Source organism: Neolamprologus multifasciatus, chromosome 4 (assembly GCF_963576455.1).
Source record: "Neolamprologus multifasciatus chromosome 4, fNeoMul1.2, whole genome shotgun sequence".
Taxonomy (NCBI): Eukaryota; Metazoa; Chordata; class Actinopteri; order Cichliformes; family Cichlidae; genus Neolamprologus; species Neolamprologus multifasciatus.
This window is the reverse complement of record NC_140442.1, coordinates 30,892,282-30,914,835: the sequence shown is the minus strand read 5'-3', so window position 1 is coordinate 30,914,835 and position 22,554 is coordinate 30,892,282. Positions and strand designations below refer to the sequence as shown.

Sequence of the window (22,554 nt, the reverse complement as noted above, 5' to 3'; positions counted from 1 at the left end):
GTATTTGTTCAGCCTGTGTTATTGTTACGGTGTGAGCCTGGACTCACAGCCTTTGTTTGTTTGTACATAAGCTCGATAAAGTTACTCAGGTAGGAACCTTCCTGAGCGAAATGGATTCCTCGAACGTCCCCCTTTAATGTGACACTGCTGCTCCGAACAATCACTTCCGTAAACACGCAGTTCTCTTCCTGTTACTTTCGCGTGGTTTTTTGTCGGGTTTTGTTTTCCGGAAGCGTGATTCCTTTGATCAAACTAGTTAACGCCACAGTATCGAGAGATGTAACGAGCGAGTCTCGTTTCCAGCTCTGCCTTTCAGCTTAACAAAGACCAGCGTTAGCTGCCTGGTGGGTTATGGAAATAGACGGTCGAGACTTTCTGAAGACCCCTGCTGTGAAGACGGTCAGGTTTGGAGGTAGTGTTGCGGAGACGTTAGAGAAACACAAACACGTGAGTTGTATCTTAGGGTTGTCATTCTTGGAAAATGATAAAGAGAGATATTAGGGTTGTTGATTTTGGTGACACATCCACGAGATGGTCCACTAAGTTATTAAATGAACCTAGACCCACCTGCTGACCTTCGTAAAGTTGTTTACAAACACCTCTACGTTTCCTACGGTTTTGGCGAACTGCTCAGCTGTTTCTCCTTGTTTTTAAGGGAGACTCGAGTGATTATGAACTCCTGAAACATCAGCTGGTTGATCCTGAGATAAAGGTAAGCGTTAGTGTGAGGGCACCCTGTGGTGTGGTGGACTTTGCTTCTCAATGAACGCCCTCTCCTCCGACAGGATGCTCAGATCATCAACTGGCTGCAGGAATTTCGGTCTTGTGTGACCCACCTGACCAAGGATCATGAACAGCTCATTTATACTATACTGGTGAGTGTAAATATTAACACGATGCAAGGAGAAGAGTGCTGTATTTACTCCACCGGGGGTCCAAGTGATCTGAGTCGATCTGAAACAAACATCACATCAACAAACTGCATGCTGCTGATTAGCCTGTCAGCATGGCAAGCAGACGGCTCAGCAGCAGATGTACCGTTGCCTCAGTGTCCGCCATTGTTGTGTAGTGTTTAAATGAGCTCATGGGATTTTTGGGTGTCGAACCCACTAACATTGAGGTGGTACTCAGTTATATTGTAAAATGACCAAAACCGAGCAGAGTAGGTACGAGTGGAAAAGTGAGATATGCTTTAATTTTTAAATGGATCAATTTTAAAGTTTCAGAGCTTTAATATGCAGCTTTAGACCTAAACAGCAGCATTGAGTGCAGGCAGTGCACTAAATGACCGGTTAACCAGTTTCTGCAGCATTAATCACATGTTGCATTTTACCACTATATTTTTATGTTCTGTAGATTTTTACATTTATTTGATAATGTTGGAGCTGTCATGAATTTTCTGTTTACTGTGGGATTCTCACATGACATGTGAAATGCCCATTATAGTTTAGTTAGATACTGCCAACAGGGCAAACCCCAAGTTAACTTACTCACACTAATCACCACAGTTACAGAACAAATGTCACCTGACACAAAAACATAGAGTCAAACAGGATGAACTGTAGTCCTCATGTCTGGGGCCCACCTGCACACTGAGCCGTAACACCAGCCGTCCACTCCATCAGCAACAGACAAAAAAAGCGAGTGCAAGACGAACTGGCCTGTGTAGGACCTGCTGCCTCGCAGCCCAAACTGCCCACAACTGAGAGAAAAAATGAATTTGTTTGATCTCAAACATGTAAATGTTAAAAAATGTATCCAAACAAAGTCATCAGGAATTTGGCAAATACTTTTTCACAGCAGTATTATAGCCTAAAAACAGGACCTGGGCAGGTTTTGTTCTTGATTTGATTGACTTGCATTGACTGTGTAAATAACACACTACAATGCTGTTGCTGGCAACTTTGAATGAGGCAGTCTGTCATTATACACTCATTCAAAAAAAGAGGATGGAAATGCCTTTATTTTGTTTTCTCTAATAAATAAATGCCTATTGCAAGCCACACTGATAATACCTTGATTAGTATATTTTTATTATATTGTCATGACTGTCATCACATATTTCTTTGAAATATTGTTATAAATTAATATAACTTATAACCCAGCCCTGTTCCTTAGTGTGGGTGAGAGATCATTTGCTTTTTAAAGCAACGTCTTAAACTAGTGTGTATCAATAAAACAAAGAAATTAAATTGAGCCAAGAAAAAAGAGGGTAGATATACAAGATATGGAACATGTTTGCCTTCACCAAATTTGTTACTCATTCCAATATGAAATTCAATTTTCTTTATATTGCATCAAATCACAACAACAGTCGCCTCTACAGTCAACAGGGAAAGTATTATTGTGATCAGAGCTCAGAGAGAACAACACATCCAGAATGCTGACTCATTCTTAGTTGAATCCATTTAGCCTTCTGCTCCTGTAGTAGCCAGACAATAACCTTGATCACTGATTCCCACACGAGCGTTCAAGTTTGAGTCAGGACCAATATTAGAGTCAAATATAAAATGAAAACATGGACAAACCTTTACAAGCCTTTGTCAGTATGATATGTTGTTGGTAATGCGTCATCTATTCTGTCATTTTGGTGCACATTTTAAACCTTTAGTCCACTGATACACTCAAAGATAAAGTACTTTCTAACTCTAGCTGTGGATTATTTGGCCTTAGGTGTGTTCATGTGGTGTGAATCAGCAGACGTCCAAAAAGCTGATTGTGTTTATATGCTGAAAGACATGTAAACACTAGAGGTGGGAATCACCATACATTCCACGATACAATATTATTGCAATTTTTTAAAAATATTTTGCGATATTCAGATTCTGTACATAAAGGTAAACTTTATCAATCATCATTTTCTCTAATATCAAAGTCTCACACTCAGTCTTTCTCTCATTTCAGTTTGATTGTTGACAAACTGAACGGTTTGTATTACAGTCTAGTCCAACTTAACTGAATCAACCATCTGGTACAATTATAGCTATTCTGAACTATGCAGTTTATGAAAACTATGCAGCCCCTTCAGCAACTGAAGAATTTGAAAGTAAATTAAAACAAAATATAATTTTACATTAAATAAAAAAGTTTTAAACTGAATTAAAATAAAACATGTCTTAAATTAAAATAAGTAAACTGTCATGTTTATTGCTGCCATAAAAAAGTTAAACACATTTGGACAGTGAAGGAATGTCAGGATTCTTGCTCAGAAAAAGGATCAACATGCTCTGAAGTCAGAGCACAAAAACCTTTTTGTAACAAAGTATCGATTTCTGCTGTCCCTGTATCCATACATTATTAGCAAACAAAATATCACCATGCTACACAGTATCCATTTTCCCCCACCCCTAATAAACACACTGTGTGTGTGTGTGTGTGTGTGTGTGTGTGTGTGTGTGTGTGTGTGTGTGTGTGTGTTATAGAGGCTTCCTTGGCTGGGCCGGAGCCAGGCTGTGGTGGACGAGTACCTGGCCTTTCTGGGTAACCTGGTGTCAGCACAGACTGTCTACTTGTGTGCCTGCCTCAACATGGTGGTCTCCCACTTCACCCCCAGTATGTTACTCTGACTGGTACTGAATTAATCATGATTCATAAACGTGTTACAGTAGTAGGCTTGTGATGGTCGGAAATACATGACTGTCAGATGTGTATATGTGATAAATAGTCACACATTCTGTTAGATGTGGAGAAAAGCAACAAACAAAAGTGCTTCTGGTGACTCAGCTCCATATTTGCACATTTGTTTTGCTGATCGTCTTCTGTGTCATCGATGAGAGACTTCAGCTTCAGTCTGAAAAAGAACACAAATAACTGTGTTATCCTTTTAAATGAACACCAAACACTGCAGGTTTACTGAGGAGCAGGACTGCTAACTTTCACTGCTTAGCTCCTAAATTAATGTTAGTGTTATATTTTTAGCGATCCCCACTAACGTAATGGTAACTGAAGAGATGACATAAAGGGTTAAATGATTAATGCTAATGTGTGTGCCAGCCAGGTTAACTTATGATAACTGTTTAATACTTCAGTGTTGAGGAAATGGGAACTTTACTAACCCTTGAAATTCCTCATAAAGACCTGTTCAGTGTTACGCACGTCAACTCCTCCGTGTTCAGGTGTAATGAGGGGGGGAGGGGCTGTGTGCAGACGGGCAGCTGTGTGACAGCTGGATGAGGCAAAGACAGAGTCTGTACTGTAACCAATGAGTATCTGATCTGATAGTCAGTCTTTGACGACCCTGTACAGTTGTTGTCTTTCTTGTTGTCGTCTCTGTTGCATGATGGAGAAACCACTTGTGTGTGTTTTCAGAGAGAGTGACCATCTGTGAAGGAGGAGTGGATATCTCTGATTCAGATGATGAAGATGAGAGTAAGATTTTTCTCTTCTCCTATGAAGTGGTTGTTTCAGACATCATAACCTTGCAGTGGTTCACATGTGTTGTCAAAGAAGCGAGATGCAGGTGTGCTTTGTAAAGCATCGTTATGTCCACTAAGAGCTTGTGTGGCTTTTTTTTTTTAAAGATCTACCCAGAAACTTCGATCACTGTCACCAGGCGCTGCAGCTCATCATCAGATACGTGCCCTCGTAAGTCTGAGTCACCTGTTGTTCTGCTGTTCTTTGAATCTTTGGCCTTTAAACTCTGAATTTGTAAACTTGAGCTTTGATTCATCACCGGACTTCTCTCTGTGGAGGACCCTGAGTGACAAAATAAATGAATTAAAGGCACCATTAAATAATTCATTAACATTGGAATTAATGAAATAAATATTTAAATATATAATATTTAATATAATATTTAAATATTATATATTTAAATATATTTAATATTATATATTTAATATTTAAATATATAAATAATAATAAATATTTAATTACTTAATTAAATGCACATTGATTTCATTTAGAAGCATTTAATAAATTATTTATTTATTTCAAATTATACTTAATTATTGACACATTGAATTAATTATTTAATAACGTTAAGCATACTTGTTTCAGTCGCCCATTCTGAATTATAACTAACATTAAAAACATGTTTAAAGAGAAGAGAGCAAATAAATAATCAGTGATCACGTAATCTTTATAGAAAGAGATACCACTGGTTTCTGTCATGTAGTAACTGTTAGGTTTACGTGTACAAAGCTTGTGAGACACAGATTTCAAAATGTTTGACTAATATTTTAATTGTGAATATTAATCATGAGGCTAAACGGGCCGTCCAGCTGCCGCCATCACGGAGTGAGGGCACATGAAAGTGTCGGCAGCATCAAACGAATCTAACGGTCATCTACGAATCGAATTCATGGGTCATATCGATATTCTTTCACTAAAAATCAACCTTGTTAGTGCCAACTATCCCAGTCTCAGGCAGCACTGTTGTAAAAGAGATGGACACTTGAGTTTGAATGTGATTGGTTGAACAGGTGTTCATGACGTGTGTTATCTGCATTTCCATCAGTGTGAGAGACTCAGCAGCAGAAACAAACAGAACATTTATATATTTAACAAATCACCAGATTAATCCACGCATGTTCCCGTGACAATGCCGCGCACCGTCTGCGCAGTGATTTTAGTTCAGCACGACGCTCATTTAAAACATGTTCCCCACATCCTTCTTCAAACACTTGAAACATGCTGTAAATAAAAGACGTAGTGAAAACGTGGCGCTTCCAGCTGATTTATAATCGAAATGATCAAACCTGCTGTTTGAGTTTGTGTCCTCTCAGCTGCAGACTCGCTGCTGTTTAAAGGTTTGAGAGCAAAGATTTCATATAAAACACAGACTCGGTCTACGTACACATTTGACATGAGGTCAGTAATTAGTGTCTGTGTCCTGTTCTAAGATCATATGTGTAAAATTGTTTTTAGGCAACATGAGAAAGTTAAATATAGTTGTGTCTGTGACTTCAGGGAAACACAAAGACTGGAGGCAGACGGGCTGTTTTCATCATCAACACATTTCCATGTGTTTCAGTTTTACAGCAGGACTCTGCTGTACATTGGACACTTTTGTAACTTACTGGTGATATGAGTGTTTACGTTTTTCATTACAAAAAAATTGTCGGACTTTTTAACTAAAGTTAACTTGGAACACCGGGGCTGTGAGCTCGGTACACTGTACACGCTCCGCTAACAGTCAGCTGGAACATTGCCGGAAACATCTGAGCACTTTTGCAAACATGTTCTATGTTGACAACCTGACCTGTGAAGATTACGCCACTACATTTTGAAATGCATTCTGGGATACCTGGCTTCCCCACACTACCACCAGTTCATAGTGATTAATTATCTAGGATCGACCTGTCTTGATTAACTTTGCACAGTAACCAATCAGATGTTAGACAAGCTGCAGTGGCAGCATTAACCCCGCCCCCGGGTTTGCTGGGTGAGGCTGACAGATAAAATTGATTCAAGAACACAGGAGGGCCAGGAGTGCCAAAAAAAATCCTTAAATAATTAATTACATTTGTCATTAATGAAATAATTAAATGAGTCATGAATTAAATACAATTTGGAATAAATAAATACATAATTTATTAAATGTTTTAAATGAAATGAATGGGCATTTATCGAATTATTTAAACATTTATTTAATTAATTCCAATTTTAATGAATTAATGAAAGATTTAATTAATTATTTAATGGTGTATTTAATCAATTCCATTTGGCACTCCTGGTCCTCCATATTCTTTGTGTGTAAAGGTTGTAATGTCTCTAGTGCTGTAACTTCACAAAACCTCACAAAACCACGGGGTTGGTGGTACTGACCTTTAATAAACTGCAGTATTGTCCACATGTTCACATGCTAGGTATGTTTTTGGTAGTCATAACATGAGCAAGTATGATATAGATATCCAGCAAAATCCCATTTCCAAATCTGCCCACGGAGTTTGATTTAACCAGCTGATCTTTTCCCTTTAAGCTGGTATTCTTATCTTGTAATTGCTGCAAGTGTATTTCTTCCCTTTAGTCTCAGCAGGCTTTATTATAATATAACTTGCTTTCTTCTTCTTATTTGACAGTAATTTACTTACTAATACAAACAAGTAGCCACTAGCTTGTTACTGTAAAAAAAAAGTTATGTTGTAACTAATGTTGTTGCATAAATGGATACTTTGTGCACACTTTGTTTTATTTGATGTCAGTCAGCCTACATTGTGGCTTCATTGTGATTTTCACCCCTCGTGTTTTTAATGTTTTTGTAATGTGAAGATTTTTCCTCTTCTTTTAGCACAAGTCGCTTTCTGATGCCCATTTTGCAAGAAAACTTTCCCTTCATACAGAAATCCTCAAGAACTCTGGTAAGATACAGGCGTCCTGACGTCCCCGCACTATTAATAGGCTCCACTCTGTCTTCTATGTAGAGCATTGTTAAAACGTCTTCCTTCCAGGAGATGCTATTTCCCTTTTCATTCACCTAATTAAATGTCCTTACATAATTTAATATTTTTTGTTACATTATTATTTTGTTTTAGAACTCTTGCTAATAACCTCTAAAGTTGTATTTATTGTAGTTCATAACAGACTGGGATCTCTAGTCTTAATAACAGCTCTTTCAGCTTAATGTGTTTTTATTGATCCTTTGAGACGTCATTTTGTACCTCTGAATATTTGTGTGTTCAAATGTGTTTGTTTGTTTAATGTGGGTCCTATCAAAGGCTTTTTAATGTAACTTTTTACACGATCTACTTCGTGTTGTCTGTTGTAGATTAGACATTGGGACATGGGACGTCATCAGTTTTATCAAAAAAGCTTTTGATTCTTTTTCTAAGTGTGTCTGTTAACTGATGGATGCTTTACAGGAGTGTTACGTCCATAACCTCCTGAGGATAACGGTGTACGTCCCCTCCATTCGACGAGACCTACTTGAGCTGATTATTGGAAAACTGCTGAAACTGGATGTGAGTGGTACACCTCCAAATTCTGCTGTTTGTAGTTTAATTTGAACTTAACAGTAGTAACTCTACATGAGTTGTGTGGTAGGTGCTCAGGTAGGGTTATTAAGTTTTGGATAGTGATACAGTTTGTCTGATTTTGTCTCTGGTTATCGCTTTAGTGCAGAGCTTTCATTCTAGAGGTTTAACAAAAGAAGCTGCATCCACACAGGGAGTGATTCAGTCATCGCGCGTCATTCTGAGGCTCCAGTTTCGTAGATAATCCTTTAATGGCTGTATGTCACTCAGCACTGTCCTACACTCTTATTGGTAGTTGCTTCAGCGCGTGGAAGTTCAGAGAAGTTTCTGGTCCTGCCCTCTTCACTTCTCCAGCTCAAAGATAAGAGACAGCGCTCATATCCCACTGATTTGGTGCCTGTTCATTGGGTTTCACCACAGTGGCGTCTGGACTGTTTTCTCTGCTTATGTGCCATAAATTTCATGTCTTTTTCGAGTCTCGGGTGCTGTTTGGCAGTGTGACTGAGACCTGCGGTTTATGTCCATAGAAATCACCAGCATGAGCATGCACTTAGTAACAAGACAACCTGGATCACAAGTCAATAATTGTGTTATTAACATCAGATCTACCGCCGCGTCCTGTTGGACTTGTTAGCCCGTGAAATGTGGAGGTAGCTGACAGGCCGAGTCTCTGGGAATAGCTGAAGCAAACATTTGGGTTTGGGAGTAATTCACTGAGAGCTTGGAGCAATAATTTTGGTCTTCTTTGAGACGTTTCTGTCACATAACTCAGACGGGGGAACCACTTCCTGCTCACCGCATCACTGGTTCCCTTTTGAAGTCCATTTCAAGATTGCGGTTCTGACTTTTAGAGCTCTTCATGGAGAAGCATCAGCTTACATCAGTGAACTTTCATAGCTATGTATCTCCAGCAGGTTCCTGAGGCCTTGTGATCAGGGACTTGGTGATTCCACCGAGTCACAAGTGGACTTGATTAATGTGGAATCACCGACAGTACCTCTGGATCAACACTTGCCAGGATACTGGAGAGGAAAGTCTATCAGTTAGTCGAATCTTGGATCCAGGAGGAACAATGGAACACATGGGAATGTAGAGAGACAAAATCACACAAAAGTATCATCTTTCAAAAACGTATGGACCTTGTTGTATCGTCTCTTAGAGGCCTGTCAATACCAAAATATGTAGAAACGTATGCATGCAAATAAATTAGTCATATCTGACTTATTTGTTGCAGAAGGACATGTTCAGACATAAAATTGATCAATTCATTTTTTTCTGAACAAGTAGCATCAGTTCAAAGGTGTACATGTGTGCGGTACATTTCAGGTGAACGCGTCCCGCACACGTATTGAGGAGGCTGAAGAAAACCGGGTGCAGACCCAGAAAGCAGAGGAGCAGACTGAGGAGTGTCTGTTTGACATGGTAAGAGCCAGCAGGGTTTGATGATAGTAACGTTTTTCCACAGATAAAATAAAAATGACTCATTCAAAAGCATATGAATAATTGTCATGACAGTGAATAAATTAAATAACTCAAGAAGTCAACGTTTTCGGCCAGCATGTATGAGAGCTCAGATGAAACTGTAGTTGGGTTAGGTGATTGGACATTTTTGGCACATGTGAAATCGAATGTGCAGGAGGTGACATATTGTTGATGTGCTGTTAAATCAGCGACAGTTTTTTAAAACCAAGTTTTCAGGCTTTAACCCTTTAAAGCCGGTCAGAGCGGGAACGCTCCGTTTTGGGTAATTATTTTTAAATCCCTGTAGAACCGGAACCACGTGAGCTAGCGCAATAATTTTTTTTGCATATGAAACCGGAGGAGTTGTACTTACATCTTATGCCATCAGCTTGTCCTCGGTCACGGTTTCCTTCCACATATAGTTTTGCAAAAACTGCATAAAAGCACTTGCAGCAACAAAAACATAATATTCCAGAAACACACTTTGCCGATCCGATCAGCTGTTTGTAACACTTCCTACATTGAAACAGACGTCAGCGCGAACTATCGCATGTCCGCCATGACCTGCCTGAAACCAGAAGTGACGTCATTTTCGCGGAAAATGTAGTTTTTAACTTGTAGGCCTTAAAAGCCTATACTGGTGTTTTTGTAAGTCATGTTTGCTTTATGCTCTGAATAGTTTCTGGGATGCTTAGGACTCGAATTGCACTGCTGGAAATAGTTTATTTTGATGCTGTTTTCTTTGCAAATTTGCATCATAGGATTGTTTTTTGTTTTCCCTGCAGTGTATAAAAATTGGTGTATTTCAAAAATAAAAGTATGAAGACACTCAAAATAAATTTCCTGTGGTGGGAAACTATTTTGTGCAACTTTTTTGTATTTACAGTTTTGAGGGATAAGCCTCTTAAATTTCTCTAACTAGAAATATATGTTAAAAAACAAAAACGATTTTCAATTTTTTTGTAGTTTATTGCACTTTTTTGCAATTAATGTAGTTACTATGCACTTAATGCAGACATATTATTAACATATGGGCTATAACAGTTGTATTGATGTATAGCAACTTGAAATGCTCCCAAAAATGGCTCCACAGCATGTAAACATATAATATAAGCTCTGGCAGACTTGGTTCTATGGTAGGTCTTAAAGGGTTAAGGGAAAAAACACGCCAATATAGAAAATGTCAATAAATATACTTTCTGCATAAAACATAACGACACTGCACAAAAGTCTGGGTGTACGAGTGGTGCAAGTGTCAGGCTGTAGTGGGTGAGTGGGTGTCGGGTTAGGTCAGTGCAGTGGTTAGTGTGAAGGTGATCTTGTTTAAAACGTTCAGGGCAGTTGAGGAAAGATGACAAGGGGAAGGTCTCTGTTCCTGCAGTAACTCATAAAGCCAAATATGCAGATGATGGAGATGGTTAAACTTCACAGCAGTGGACGGACATGATACACTGCTTTCCAGTGGCTCATAGGCTTGTTTGAAGTTCACTGGCTGACAGAAGTCATCAGTATGGACAGCGATTGCCTTGTGATGGTTTTCAACAGCTGCAGATTAGTTGGAGCAATATCTTTCACACAGACACCAGCAGAGCACAAGGTCAGACCATAGAAGTACCGATATGAACCACCGTGAGTTAATGCAGACTTGGGAGCTGATGAGGTTCAGCCGGGTGGCAGCAGTAAGGCTCAGTGGTGTCTGTGAGGCAGAAACCAAGATGGTGTCAAACCTTCATACTGCTCTGGAGCAGATGATTGTTCCACACCTGGGCTGGTCTTTCAGGTGACCCCGAACTGGAGAGCATGGCATGATCTACTTTTCCATTTAATAACATTCCTTGATCTAACATTCCTGGTGTTTCATGAGCACAGAGGTGCGTCACAAGTCCTTTGCTCACATACTGTCCTCCTTTATACGTTAAAGACCCAGTAATTCATTCAGTCTGTGGTTGAACCCAACACCTCGCCACTGAAACCACATGAAGTCATCTGAACATGAGACCTGCGTGTGTTTGACTATAACTGAAACATCTAAGTAGACAGCCTGAATAAAACTAATTGTAGACACAAAATCTAAATAAGGAAACATGGGCAGCATCCTGGACCCAAATTTGAATTTGTTCTCTTTATTCTTTCTTTTAATCCTGATGACTCTGTGTGTGTCCGTGTTTCTGTCAGGATGAAGACGTGTCAGATGAGCCCACCAGGACTGCGATGGCCCATCCAGTGGCAGAAAGACTGGACACTCTCATGGCCGTGCTCATGGCGTACATCAAGGATGTCTGCTACGTCGATGGTAGAAAAAAGCTTTTTCTACACGTAAATCCATAAATATTTGGACATAAATATTTTTGTAGTTTTGTCTTTATATACTACTAAAGTGCATTTAAATCAAGCAACCTTTGAAAAGGTTTTTTTTTAAAATAAAAATGGCTCCTAATGCATTCATGCACTACTTTAAGTAATTGAACTGAAGCTCAAATCCTGATCAATCACATCTTTATTGATTGATTTTGGTCCAAACACTAACCAGTTTAACCCTGACTGCACAAGATTAGACCATGTTTTCCAGGCCTGACTGATACTGAATCCTTCAGTAAACGTTTGTAATGTAGGAAGATGGAGAATATTAAACTAAGCTGTACGTTAATATCTTTATGTCCTGTCTCGTGTTTCAGGGTCTTTTCACGTGGAAAGGACAAAGGAGCTGTACAGAGATGTGTTGACTGTATTTGACAAGCTCATTCTGCCAACACATGCTTCTTGTCATGTGCAGTACGCTCTCTTTTACCTCTGCAGCTTCAAACCGGTCAGTACTCCCCACATATACTGGGACCAGTTAACTTGGGTTTTTGCATGTTACTGGCAGTCTGGGTTTCAGCGACGAGATGTACGGGCACAGGAAAGTTTCCAAACTCGTACATCTTAGATAAAGATAAAATAGATGATTTGAGAATGATTTTAAATTCTGGAGAAGAGAAGCCATATAGGAGAAAAATAATAATAATATTAATTGTGTCAGTTCTCTTACTGTAGCATTCTGGATCAGCTCGAGGCTTTTAAAGCAACATTTGGAGCAGCTGGTAATTAGAAACTGTGATATTCCAGCCTAGAAGTAGGATAGCTTTATCTGATATAAACACACTTTCTGCATCTGTAAGGGCTGCTCTGCCTCACCAATGGCACAGTATGACAAAGTACACTCCTCAATGTTTGTAACCTGGCCACTGCATTTGCAGCTGGGTTACAATCAAGAGAGATATATTGATTGTGAGGTGTGGGTGCCTGTGGAACCAGCTCTACTTTTAAGATTAGGCTTCAAACTTTCCTTTTTGCTAAAGCATATAGTTAGGGCTGGACCAGGTGACCCTGGATCCTCCCTTAGTGATGCTGCAATAGACGTAGGCTGCCGGGGGATTCCCATGATGCACTGGGTGTTTCTTTTTCACCTTTCTCACTGGGAGGGTTTAAAACATCGATGTTCCGTTTCAAATCGAGTTGAGCTTGAATAAAGCCACATCGACTCATTTTTAAATATAAATGTATTTTGCCAGAAACTCGGGTTAAAGCTCACGAAACTATTTCACCACCAAACAGCTAAAGCAGTAAACGAGAGCAGGAAGACGGATTCTGCACAAAGATGTAAACACAGAGCGTGGATCGACAGCACGTGTGCAGACACGTCGCTGCTGAACGCCGACACAGATGCTGATGCTGCAGGTTTCATCACTCTGACCGAAACTCACTGAAGCAGCAGCAAAAGAAGATCGAACTACATGTTTGATCAACGTCGTCATGAATTCACTCTGACTGTTTAGCTTCCAGCACAATAAGCTCTGACTTCCTGCACAGCTCTGTCTCTCTGTGTCCTTCAAGAACAGTTTCCCGTCTCAAATCTGTTTTTATTTGTACAGCAGCAACTTCAAAAACCACTTTGGACGAGAAAGCCTCGTTTCTGCTGTTCAACACTGAAGAAATGTCAACTTTTACAAATGATGCCGAGTTGCAAAACTCTCAGCTGTGTCTGTAATCAAACCTCTGTAACGTCAGCAGCATCAGGTCGTGTTCAGATGCTGATTCAGGGTTTTCTTCAGTTTTTGTTCGACTGCAGAAGATTTTTAAGGCTGTCTGCTGGAAAAAGTCAGGCCAGGAAAACCTGCTTCATGTTTCTGTTTTATGCTCACTTACTTTGACACAAAGGCCTCTGCTGTGATGAGGTCTCACAAGTGTCAACTTTATACATAGATATAAAATATGTATCTGATATGGAGAATGATCAGAATTATAATATTTCTCTCTTGAGTCCAAATGGAATCGAATTGAATCAATTATAGAAATGAGTGATGATACGCAGCCCTGATAGAGAGTGAAGAAGAAACCCAGCAGCCTAAGCCTATCACAGCAGGGATTTCAATTCAATTCAATTTTATTTATATAGCGCCAAATCACAACAAAAGTCGCCTCAAGGCGCTTCATAGATACAGAGAAAAGCCCAACAATCATATGAGCCCCTATGAGCAGCACTTTGGCGACAGTGGGAAGGAAAAACTCCCTTTTAACAGGAAGAAACCTCCAGCAGAACCAGGCTCAGGGAGGGGCGGGGCCATCTGCTGTGATTGGTTGGGGTGAGAGAAGGAAGACAGGATAAAGACATGCTGTGGAAGACAGACAGAGATTAATAACAGATACGATTCAATACAGAGAGGTCTGTTAATACATAGTGAGTGAGAAAGGTGACTGGAAAGGAAAAACTCAATGCATCATGGGAATCCCCGGCAGCCTACATCTATTGCAGCATAACTAAGGGAGGATTCAGGGTCACCTGGTCCAGCCCTAACTATATGCTTTAGCAAAAAGGAAAGTTTGAAGCCTAATCTTAAAAGTAGAGATAGTGTCTGTCTCCTGAATCCAAACTGGAAGCTGGTTCCACAGAAGAGGGGCCTGAAAACTGAAGGCTCTGCCTCCCATTCTACTTTTAAATACTCTAGGAACAACAAGTAGGCCTGCAGAGCGAGAGCGAAGTGCTCTAATAGGGTGATATGGTACTACAAGGTCATTAAGATAAGATGGGGCCTGATTATTTAAGACCTTGTATGTGAGGAGCAGGATTTTGAATTCAATGGATGGGATGGTCACCTGATCCAACCCTGACTATAGTCAGGAAAACGCCCACAACATGACGCCACCATCAGCCCGACTGATACAGGATGGATCCATCAGACCAGACTACAGTTTGCTTCTATCGTCCAGTCTTGGTGACACTGTGGATCTGACAGGAGTGCCCCCCAGTGTGACTCCTACTGCTGTAGAGCTCTTCCATAGAGTCAGGCCCTGTCTCTTATAATATCTCAGCTGACACTGACGTTGCTACGTATATTATATTTACTCATGTTCAAGGGTGGACTGGCTTTTTCTAAATCATCCTTGTCCTCAACATTCAGAATATGTTTTATAATGCATGTATTTATTTATCTGGTTTATTCGTGCTGACGTTTATCATTCATTACCTTGAGAGCTTCTTGTGTATATGATGTGTTTCCTGTGATATTTGTCACAGGCCCTGGCAGAGGCCTTCTTGGATCACCTGTGGAAGATCCTGCAGAACCCGTCTCTGCCTGCTGTCCTTCGCCAGGCTGCTGCTGGATACCTGGGAAGTTTCCTGGCCCGAGCCAAGTTCATCCCGTTGAGGTGAGCTTACCCGACACCTGCTTAAGAGCACAAATGCAGCAGGTGCAGGTTTTTAACGGGTTCTTCTCTCATTCTGTGTCAATGGTGATTCCTATAGCACTGTGCGGGCCTGCCTGGATTTACTGAGCTCCTGGATCCATCAGTACATCTACAGCCAGGACAGCTGTGGGAAACAAGTCTGCTGTGACGTCAGCTTGCACGGGCCCTTCTACACTTCCTGCCAGGCTGTCTTCTACACGATCATCTTCAGACACAGAGCATTGCTGGAGGCCAACATGAAGAAAGGTAGAATAGAAAACTTTGAGCTAATATCAGTTTATTTGTTTTAATTACAGGTAAAAAAAAAATAGCATGGGAGCAAAAATGACCTCAGGCTGCTTGGTTTAATTTACTAAAATCAGTTAGATGTAAGCACAGGTTTCAGGAATGGCTCTGAATCATTACCTGATTTAGAGTCACATTAAAGATGGTCTTATTATGTATTTTAATGGCTTTCAGCAAAGCAATTATTTGAGTTCACTCTGTAGAAAGTTCATTTCTGGGATGGGTGCTTTCTCTCTTCCTGCGTGCCACAACAGTGATCCTTTTTAATCTTCATGAAGTAGATGTTGATCTGTTGAGGCCACCAGATGGGGAACAAAGATTGTTTTTAAAGCACTGTGCTGACGCACCATGACACACAGCATGGTTTAATAATAATAATAATAATAATGGATTGCATTTATACAGCTCTTTTCGGGGCCCTCAAAGCGCTTTACAATTCCACTATTCATTCACTCTCACATTCACACACTGGTGGAGGCAGCTACAGTTGTAGCCAGGGCAGACTGACAGAAGCGAGGCTGCCATATCGCGCCATCGGCCCCTCTGGCCAACACCAGTAGGCGGTAGGTGAAGTGTGTTGCCCAAGGACACAACGACTGAGATTGTCCGAGCCGGGGCTCAAACCTGCAACCTTCCGGTTACAAGACGAACACCCAACTCTTTGAGCCACGATCGCCCGTTTAGGACATTTCCTGTGACTCTTCTCCCTCAGATGCCTCAGGATGTTTCTTAGAACTTGGTGTTGACTAACTTTAAGCCTCTTAACTTGAAAACTGCTTGGTCATCACCAGAAACCCCACTGGGGTGGCTGTAGCTCAGGTGGCAGAGCAGGTCAGCCGCTAATCAGAAGGTCGGTGGTTTGATCCCAGGCTGCCTCCTGGCTGCATGCCAAATATCCTTGGGCAAGATACTAACCCCATGTTTGCCTACTGGTGGTGGTCAGAGGGCCCGGTGGCGCCAGTGTCCGGCAGCCTCGCCTCTGTCAGTGCACCTCAGGGCAGCTGTGGCTACAATGTAGCTGCCATCACCAGTGTGTCTGTGAAGGTTCTCAGTCATCCAGGTCATCGTAGTCAAAGGAGCTTGCAAAGAAAAGCGTCTGGACTTCTTTAAGTTACTTGAAGACATTTCACCTTCATCCGAGAAGCTTCTTCAGTTCTAAGGTCAAATGGTGGAGAGTCCCAGATATAAACCTAGTGGGAGTTTCCCCCCACAGAGGGACAAAAGGACCCCCTGATGATCCTCTAATCGCCTGATCCAAGGTGTGAAACTGGGTGAATGACTGAATGTAGTGTAAAGCGCTATACAAATGCAGCCATTTACCATTTTTATGCAAAATTCCAGTCAGTTTGAGATATCCATGATAAAGAATAGCGCAGTGTAAGCTGTCAGGATGGCAGACATGCTGGAATTCATTTAGACTGACTAGAAAACATGAGCTTGATCAACTGTTTTTAAATCATGGTTTTTGTTTTTGATGCTTTTGGTCACACCTGATCGAATGTGTTCTGACTCCTCACTGGGTGTGTGTACGTCAGGTCTGGAGTACCTGCAGAGTCTGAACCTGGAGCAGGTGGTGATGTGTCAGCTGAATCCTCTCAGAGTCTGCCTACCTTCAATCACCAACATGTTTGCTGCCATCACAAGGTGCACATGCCCCCAAATACCATCGACCTTCCTGTAATCCTCAACCTTCTAGATTATTTTCCAGGAACTTTTCAAGAACTAAATGATTATTAGACATGCTGATATTGAGGGGGCCTCTGGTCCACTTCAAGTAAAAGTTCTACATTTGTTTTCTAACTGATGTAAAAACGCTAAAGTGTACAGCATTGTCGGTAGATCACAGTGCACGCACTGGTGTGTAGACTAGAAGAAAGTCTATGCATCAGTTATAAAATGCTGGTATTTTCCCTCCTCGTCATTCCTACCAGCAGTTGTTTTTGTTGCAGGAAGTACCAAGTGGTGTTCTGCTACACCATCATAGAGAGGAACAACCGGTGTGTGCTGCCAGTGGTCCGCAGCTCTGCAGGAGGAGACTGTGTGACCACCAACACCAACCCACTCGACAGTTTTTTCCCCTTCGACCCCTACCTGCTCAGGAGGTACACTCATTGTTTGATTTGTTTCCATTTATTTTGGTTTACGCACTCAGCAGATAGGGTTAAGCGACATTCTTCACACTCCGATTGCTCCCTTTGTTCCCCATCACCAATACTGATACCAAAGTCTCTGGAGTGGAGGGGTCGAGTTAATGTGCACCCATGAAGATGGTGCTATCCATCCTTCACTATGCCTCTGGTGCTGGTGAACACCCATGGGGGAGTTTATCTCCCACTTCCATCATGATGAGAAAAGAAATTTAGTACGAGAGTAAACAAACAGCTAAAATCATATTAGGTAACATTTGCTTGAAAGTACAAAACGTACACTTTTTGTAACTTGAATAAATCAGCCACTTGAAGTGTGACTTCAGCTCCAGCAGAAACTGGAGACATGGGGAAACGTAACTTTTCTCACATTAAAAGAAACGAACGGGAAGCTCTGCTACGTTTCCATTATTTTCCATACATTCATTGTTTAAGTGCATCTCTCACTTCTATTATTCTGTTTCGTCCTCTTTCTACTGTTTCCACGATTTAGCAGTGAAACCATTTTACTTGTTTGTCTGCACAAACAGGATTGTAAATATAAACTGTATATTTACAGGTCTGGTCAGCTCATTGAACCGTTGTACCAGGTTTGGGATGATCTATCAGACACAGAGCCATGTCCCACCAAAAGAGGGCAACAGGTAAGATGATGATTGTAACAGATTTATGAGTTTTTTTTTAAAGTTGGGGATTTGGACAGGACAAAAAAATAAGCAGGCCTATAACTTTTTTTTTTTTTTTTGCCTGTCCCGTTTGGTTCTTTTGGCATCAGAATTATTGTCTAAAGGCGAAGAAAGATGCCCAACGGATTTACTTTACCAAATGCACCATCCCAGCCTTGCCGTAATGGTCTATTTGATTCACCTTGTATTGTTTATTTTATTTTATTTTCACTTGCTAAGCATGGGACAGACTTGACTGGGGAAAAGAAAGAGGGAAAGAAAAACAGCGAGGAAGAGGGACGGGGATAAAGGGCAAAAAACAAAAACCAACAAAATAAGCAGACAAAAAATACATCTATCAATCACCTGGATCACCTGTTGAGAAAGAAAAAAGAGAAAACAAGCAGAAGAAAAAAAAAGAGCAACATAATAAAATCACGATGATCTATGGGAATATAACAGTAAATACTAAATATTAAACATTATTGTGCAGCACGTAAGATCGACAGCACAGTGTGCTTTGAGGTAGGAGCCAAAAAGGGTGTAGTTTGTGTGTGTGATCACCCGTGTGTACACCTGTGAGCATGGACGCGCTTGTTTTTAAAAGGTTCCTTCATGTAATGATCTGCTAGAGCAGTGGTTCCCAAACTTTTTTTGCTGGGCCCCCCTTTGTTTTACAAGAAAAATGTTCGCGCCCTCCCTTCTCGCGCGTGCCTGCACGCACAAACACATCCTCCAACCACACACCCATATTTTGCTCCATTGCGGTTTATTTCACACCTCAATTAAGCAAATACAAGTAATCTGCAATAAATTACAGGTAGTAAGAAAATAAACTACTAATTTACGCTACATCCACACCTACACGAGTATTTGTGAAAACGCAGCTGTTTCGTCCACACGTAAACGGCATTTCAAATCACCGAAAACTGAGATTTTTTTTGTGTTTACGTGTGGACGAGGAATACAGGGTTCGTCACGCAACATCAAAGGTATGTGCCTTTTTTCACGTCACGCTGTGGCCACGTTATTGTTTACATGAGATGAACTGCAGAATGGCAGATAGAGACAAAACACTGTTAATCTGACTGTCTGCAGGTTTTACACGCAGTTACTGTCCCTCCATTTACAAAGGCAGAGGCGTCACGATGTGATTATTTTACATGTAGTTGTTTTTTTCCTGTGTAATAATATTCAACATTGCTATCAATACATTTTTCACAAAAAATGCCTCTCTGTGGAAAATGTTTAAAAAACATAAACATAATGTAAACAGAATTGGTCCTAGCACTGAACCCTGTGGAACTCCATAATTAACCTCAGTGTGTGAAGAGGACTCTCCATTTACATGCACAAATTGGAGTCTATTAGATAGATATGATACAAACCACTGCAGCACAGTACCTGTAATACCTACAGCATGTTCTAATCGCTCTAATAGGATATTATGGTCAACAGTATCGAATGCTGCACTAAGGTCAAGAAGGACAAGCACAGAGATGAGTCCACTGTCAGAGGCCATAAGAAGATCATTTGTAACCTTCACTAAAGCTGTTTCTGTGCTGTGATGAACTCTGAAACCTGACTGAAACTCTTCAAATAAACCATTCCTCTGCAGATGATCTGTTAGCTGTTTGACAACTACTCTTTCAAGGATGTTTGATATGAAAGGAAGGTTGGAGATTGGCCTATAATTAGCTAAGACTGCTGGGTCTAGAGATGGCTTTTTGAGTAAAGGTTTAACTGCAGCCACCTTGAAGGCCTGTGGTACATAGCCGATTATTAGAGATAGGTTGATCATATATAAGATCGAAGAATTAATCAATGGCAGGACTTCTTTGAGCAGTTTTGTAGGAATGGGGTCTAAAAGACACGTTGATGGTTTGGAGGAAGTAATTATTGAAGTTAACTCAGAAAGATCAATTGGAGAAAAAGAGTCTAACTTAACATCAATGGTACTAAGAGTAGCTGTAGATAATATTACATCTGTGGGATGATTATTGGTCATTTTTTCTCTAATGATTAAAATTTTATTTGTGAAGAAGTTCATGAAGTCATCACTAGTTAAGTTGGAGGACCTGCTCAGGAGATAGAGGAGGTCATCTACTGATCAGATGGTTGGTGGTTCGATCCCTGGCTCCCCCCAATCTGCATGCCAAATATCTTTCATATTAACCCATTGGAGTAAGAACCTGTGTGAATGGTAGTTAGGGAGCACTTAAAGCATAGACGAAAGTCCTTGTGTGAATGGGTGAATGTGACATGTTGTATAGAGCTCTTTGAGTACTCCAGGAGAGTAGAAAAGCACTATATAAGAACTCAATACTGTTCCCCCTCAGACTGAAACCAGCTGCAATATGATATATTAAAACTCATGAGAACATTAAAATGTAAATGCCTGACTGTGATTGTTCATTCTGTGTTTCAGGGCTCGAAGGAGGATGAGGATGACTTCCTATGTGGAGAGACGCCTCAAGCCGAGGGCATTGTGGGACTGACGCCCAACTCCTATGATTCAAATTTCCACAGTCCAAGCAGCTTAGGTTCACCACCCAACACCCTCCAGAGGCCGTTTTAGTTTCATTTGTATGGCATGTACTAGTAAGGGCCGTTGACTTCTTCAAGTTGTGAAGAAAGACAGCAGATCCTGTACCATATGATGCTTTTATAAGCTCCAACCACAGTCTGAAGAACACCAGCCTAGGACAACATGGTTGTGACTAAAGCCCTTTTTAGATCTGGGATAACATTATTTTATTAAAGTGACAGAATTCAGACATTGATCAGTTTTATGTTAATGTTCTTCACCACCCACAAATACTTTGTGTGCACCAGTACTAAAATGTTCTCTCCAACCTTGTTAGTTTGTTTAGGTGTGTGTGTCTGTGTGTGCGTGCATGAGTGAGTGAATCTTTTCAATTTGAAAATGCACGACGCTGCAAGTTAAAGCAGACTTAGTAAGAAACCATCGTGTACGGGTTATTTACGTTTAGTCATTTTCAAGTAACCAATAAATGAACTGCGACTTATGCAGCACTTTTCTACTCTGAGCACTCAAAGCACTTTTGTTACTACAAGCCTTATTCACACAAACACTTTGTTATATTCCTGATCTCTTTTAACCTAAAATTCTCATACCGACAGTCCAATGCATGGATCGGGGAAACTCAGGATTCAGTATCTTGCCCAGTGTGAGTGAAGTTGCCCCCCCACCTTCTTCAAATCCAACAGAAGTGGTATCAAAAGTTTGTGCTACATTTGTGGTGGTTTGTGCCGCAAAATGTTTTGCTTGTGCCGCTTTCATTTTAAAGATATTAAAGAAAATTTCCAGAGGTCATCGGAGGTCAAGCAGCCCCCCCCCCCCCCCATTACCCAAATCAAACAAATTTGATGTCAAACATTTGTGCTATGTTTGTGCTGGTTTGTGCTGCTATCATTTTAAAAATATTAATAAAATAAGGTCTTGATGCGTGCTTAATCATCCAGGTAAGTAAATCCCAAAAGGTTGATTCTGTTCACCTGGACGTAGCGTTTTCAGTGGGAGAAACCTTTCTTCAGTCTCAGCTGACTGCAGGTTTCCCCAATCTTATAAACAGGACATGTACAGTGAAGAGAGACGTTGTATCTCTCTTCACTTGCATCCCAGTCACGGAAGCGTCCGTAAGAGATTACAGGACCACCCTCAGCACTGATCAATTGTGTTTGCTTTTGGAACTGTGTCTTAATTCCACCTATTTTGCAAAAGGCTCAGTACTACGGGCAGTACTACCCGTGGGTGTGCCACGGGTTCCCCAGTTTCACCCATTGTGACCAATTTGTGGGTGGAGGAGGTGGAAAACCGGGCTTTGTTATCTGTCACGGCAGGTTAAGCCGAAACAGGACCCAAAAGCAGATACTGTAGGAGACGGAACTCAACTTAAACCAAAAGACAGCCTTTATTAGGGCTGATGAAACAGAACAAAACATGAACGCTGAGGTAAAAACAGAAACTAACTACTAAACTGAGGACAGGCTATGAAACGGTGACCAAATTATAAAAGCTATGATGAGACTATGGTGTAGGAAAACGGACGACCTGACAATGAAGCACAGAAAACAGAGGACTCAAATACACAGGAGGTAATCAGGGGAAGTGAGAACACATGGGGAAACAACTGACTGACATTAAACATAATGATGTCACAGGAAAGTGAAGCTAAACACAATGACAAAAACACACCATACCCTTTCAGAATAAAACAGGAAACAGAGATAAATACAATAATCAACAAAATAAAACAAAAATACACAAAACACTGGGTCTCAGACCCAGTACCGTGACAGTTATCCCACCCAGGAACACCGCCAAGTCATTGGTTC

General features: G+C 40.8%; 1 protein-coding gene and 1 long non-coding RNA gene across 3 annotated transcripts in view; one reads left to right on the top strand and one right to left on the bottom strand.

Annotated features, from left to right (window-relative positions):
• LOC146520819 (uncharacterized) overlaps positions 1–22,554 on the bottom strand; it is a 447,384-nt gene that overhangs the window by 177,451 nt on the left and 247,379 nt on the right. The gene's annotated exons all lie outside the window — the stretch shown is intronic.
• Positions 33–20,978, top strand: rrn3 (RRN3 homolog, RNA polymerase I transcription factor). Of its 2 annotated transcripts, XM_085157053.1 has the most exons (17): positions 33–447; positions 656–712; positions 786–875; positions 3,423–3,552; positions 4,309–4,368; positions 4,521–4,584; positions 7,232–7,301; positions 7,803–7,901; positions 9,240–9,335; positions 11,550–11,667; positions 12,050–12,180; positions 14,929–15,059; positions 15,157–15,344; positions 16,919–17,027; positions 17,333–17,485; positions 18,090–18,174; positions 20,624–20,978. In XM_085157053.1, the coding sequence occupies exons 1-17, from the start codon at positions 352–354 to the stop codon at positions 20,771–20,773; spliced, it is 1,827 nt and encodes a 608-aa protein (XP_085013179.1). In that variant the 5' UTR covers positions 33–351; the 3' UTR covers positions 20,774–20,978. The 2 variants fall into 2 exon arrangements, with proteins under 2 accessions (XP_085013179.1, XP_085013180.1); XM_085157054.1 differs by lacking the exons at positions 33–447; positions 656–712; positions 786–875 and having other exon boundaries at positions 3,551–3,569.

Bases quoted from the DNA above. Each gene is read 5' to 3' on its own strand.
- rrn3 (XM_085157053.1), top strand. From the start codon at position 352: ATGGAAATAGACGGTCGAGACTTTCTGAAGACCCCTGCTGTGAAGACG. The intron at 15,060-15,156 runs GTGAGCTTACCC...TGATTCCTATAG, and splicing joins GCCAAGTTCATCCCGTTGAG to CACTGTGCGGGCCTGCCTGG. The intron at 17,486-18,089 runs GTACACTCATTG...GTATATTTACAG, and splicing joins GACCCCTACCTGCTCAGGAG to GTCTGGTCAGCTCATTGAAC.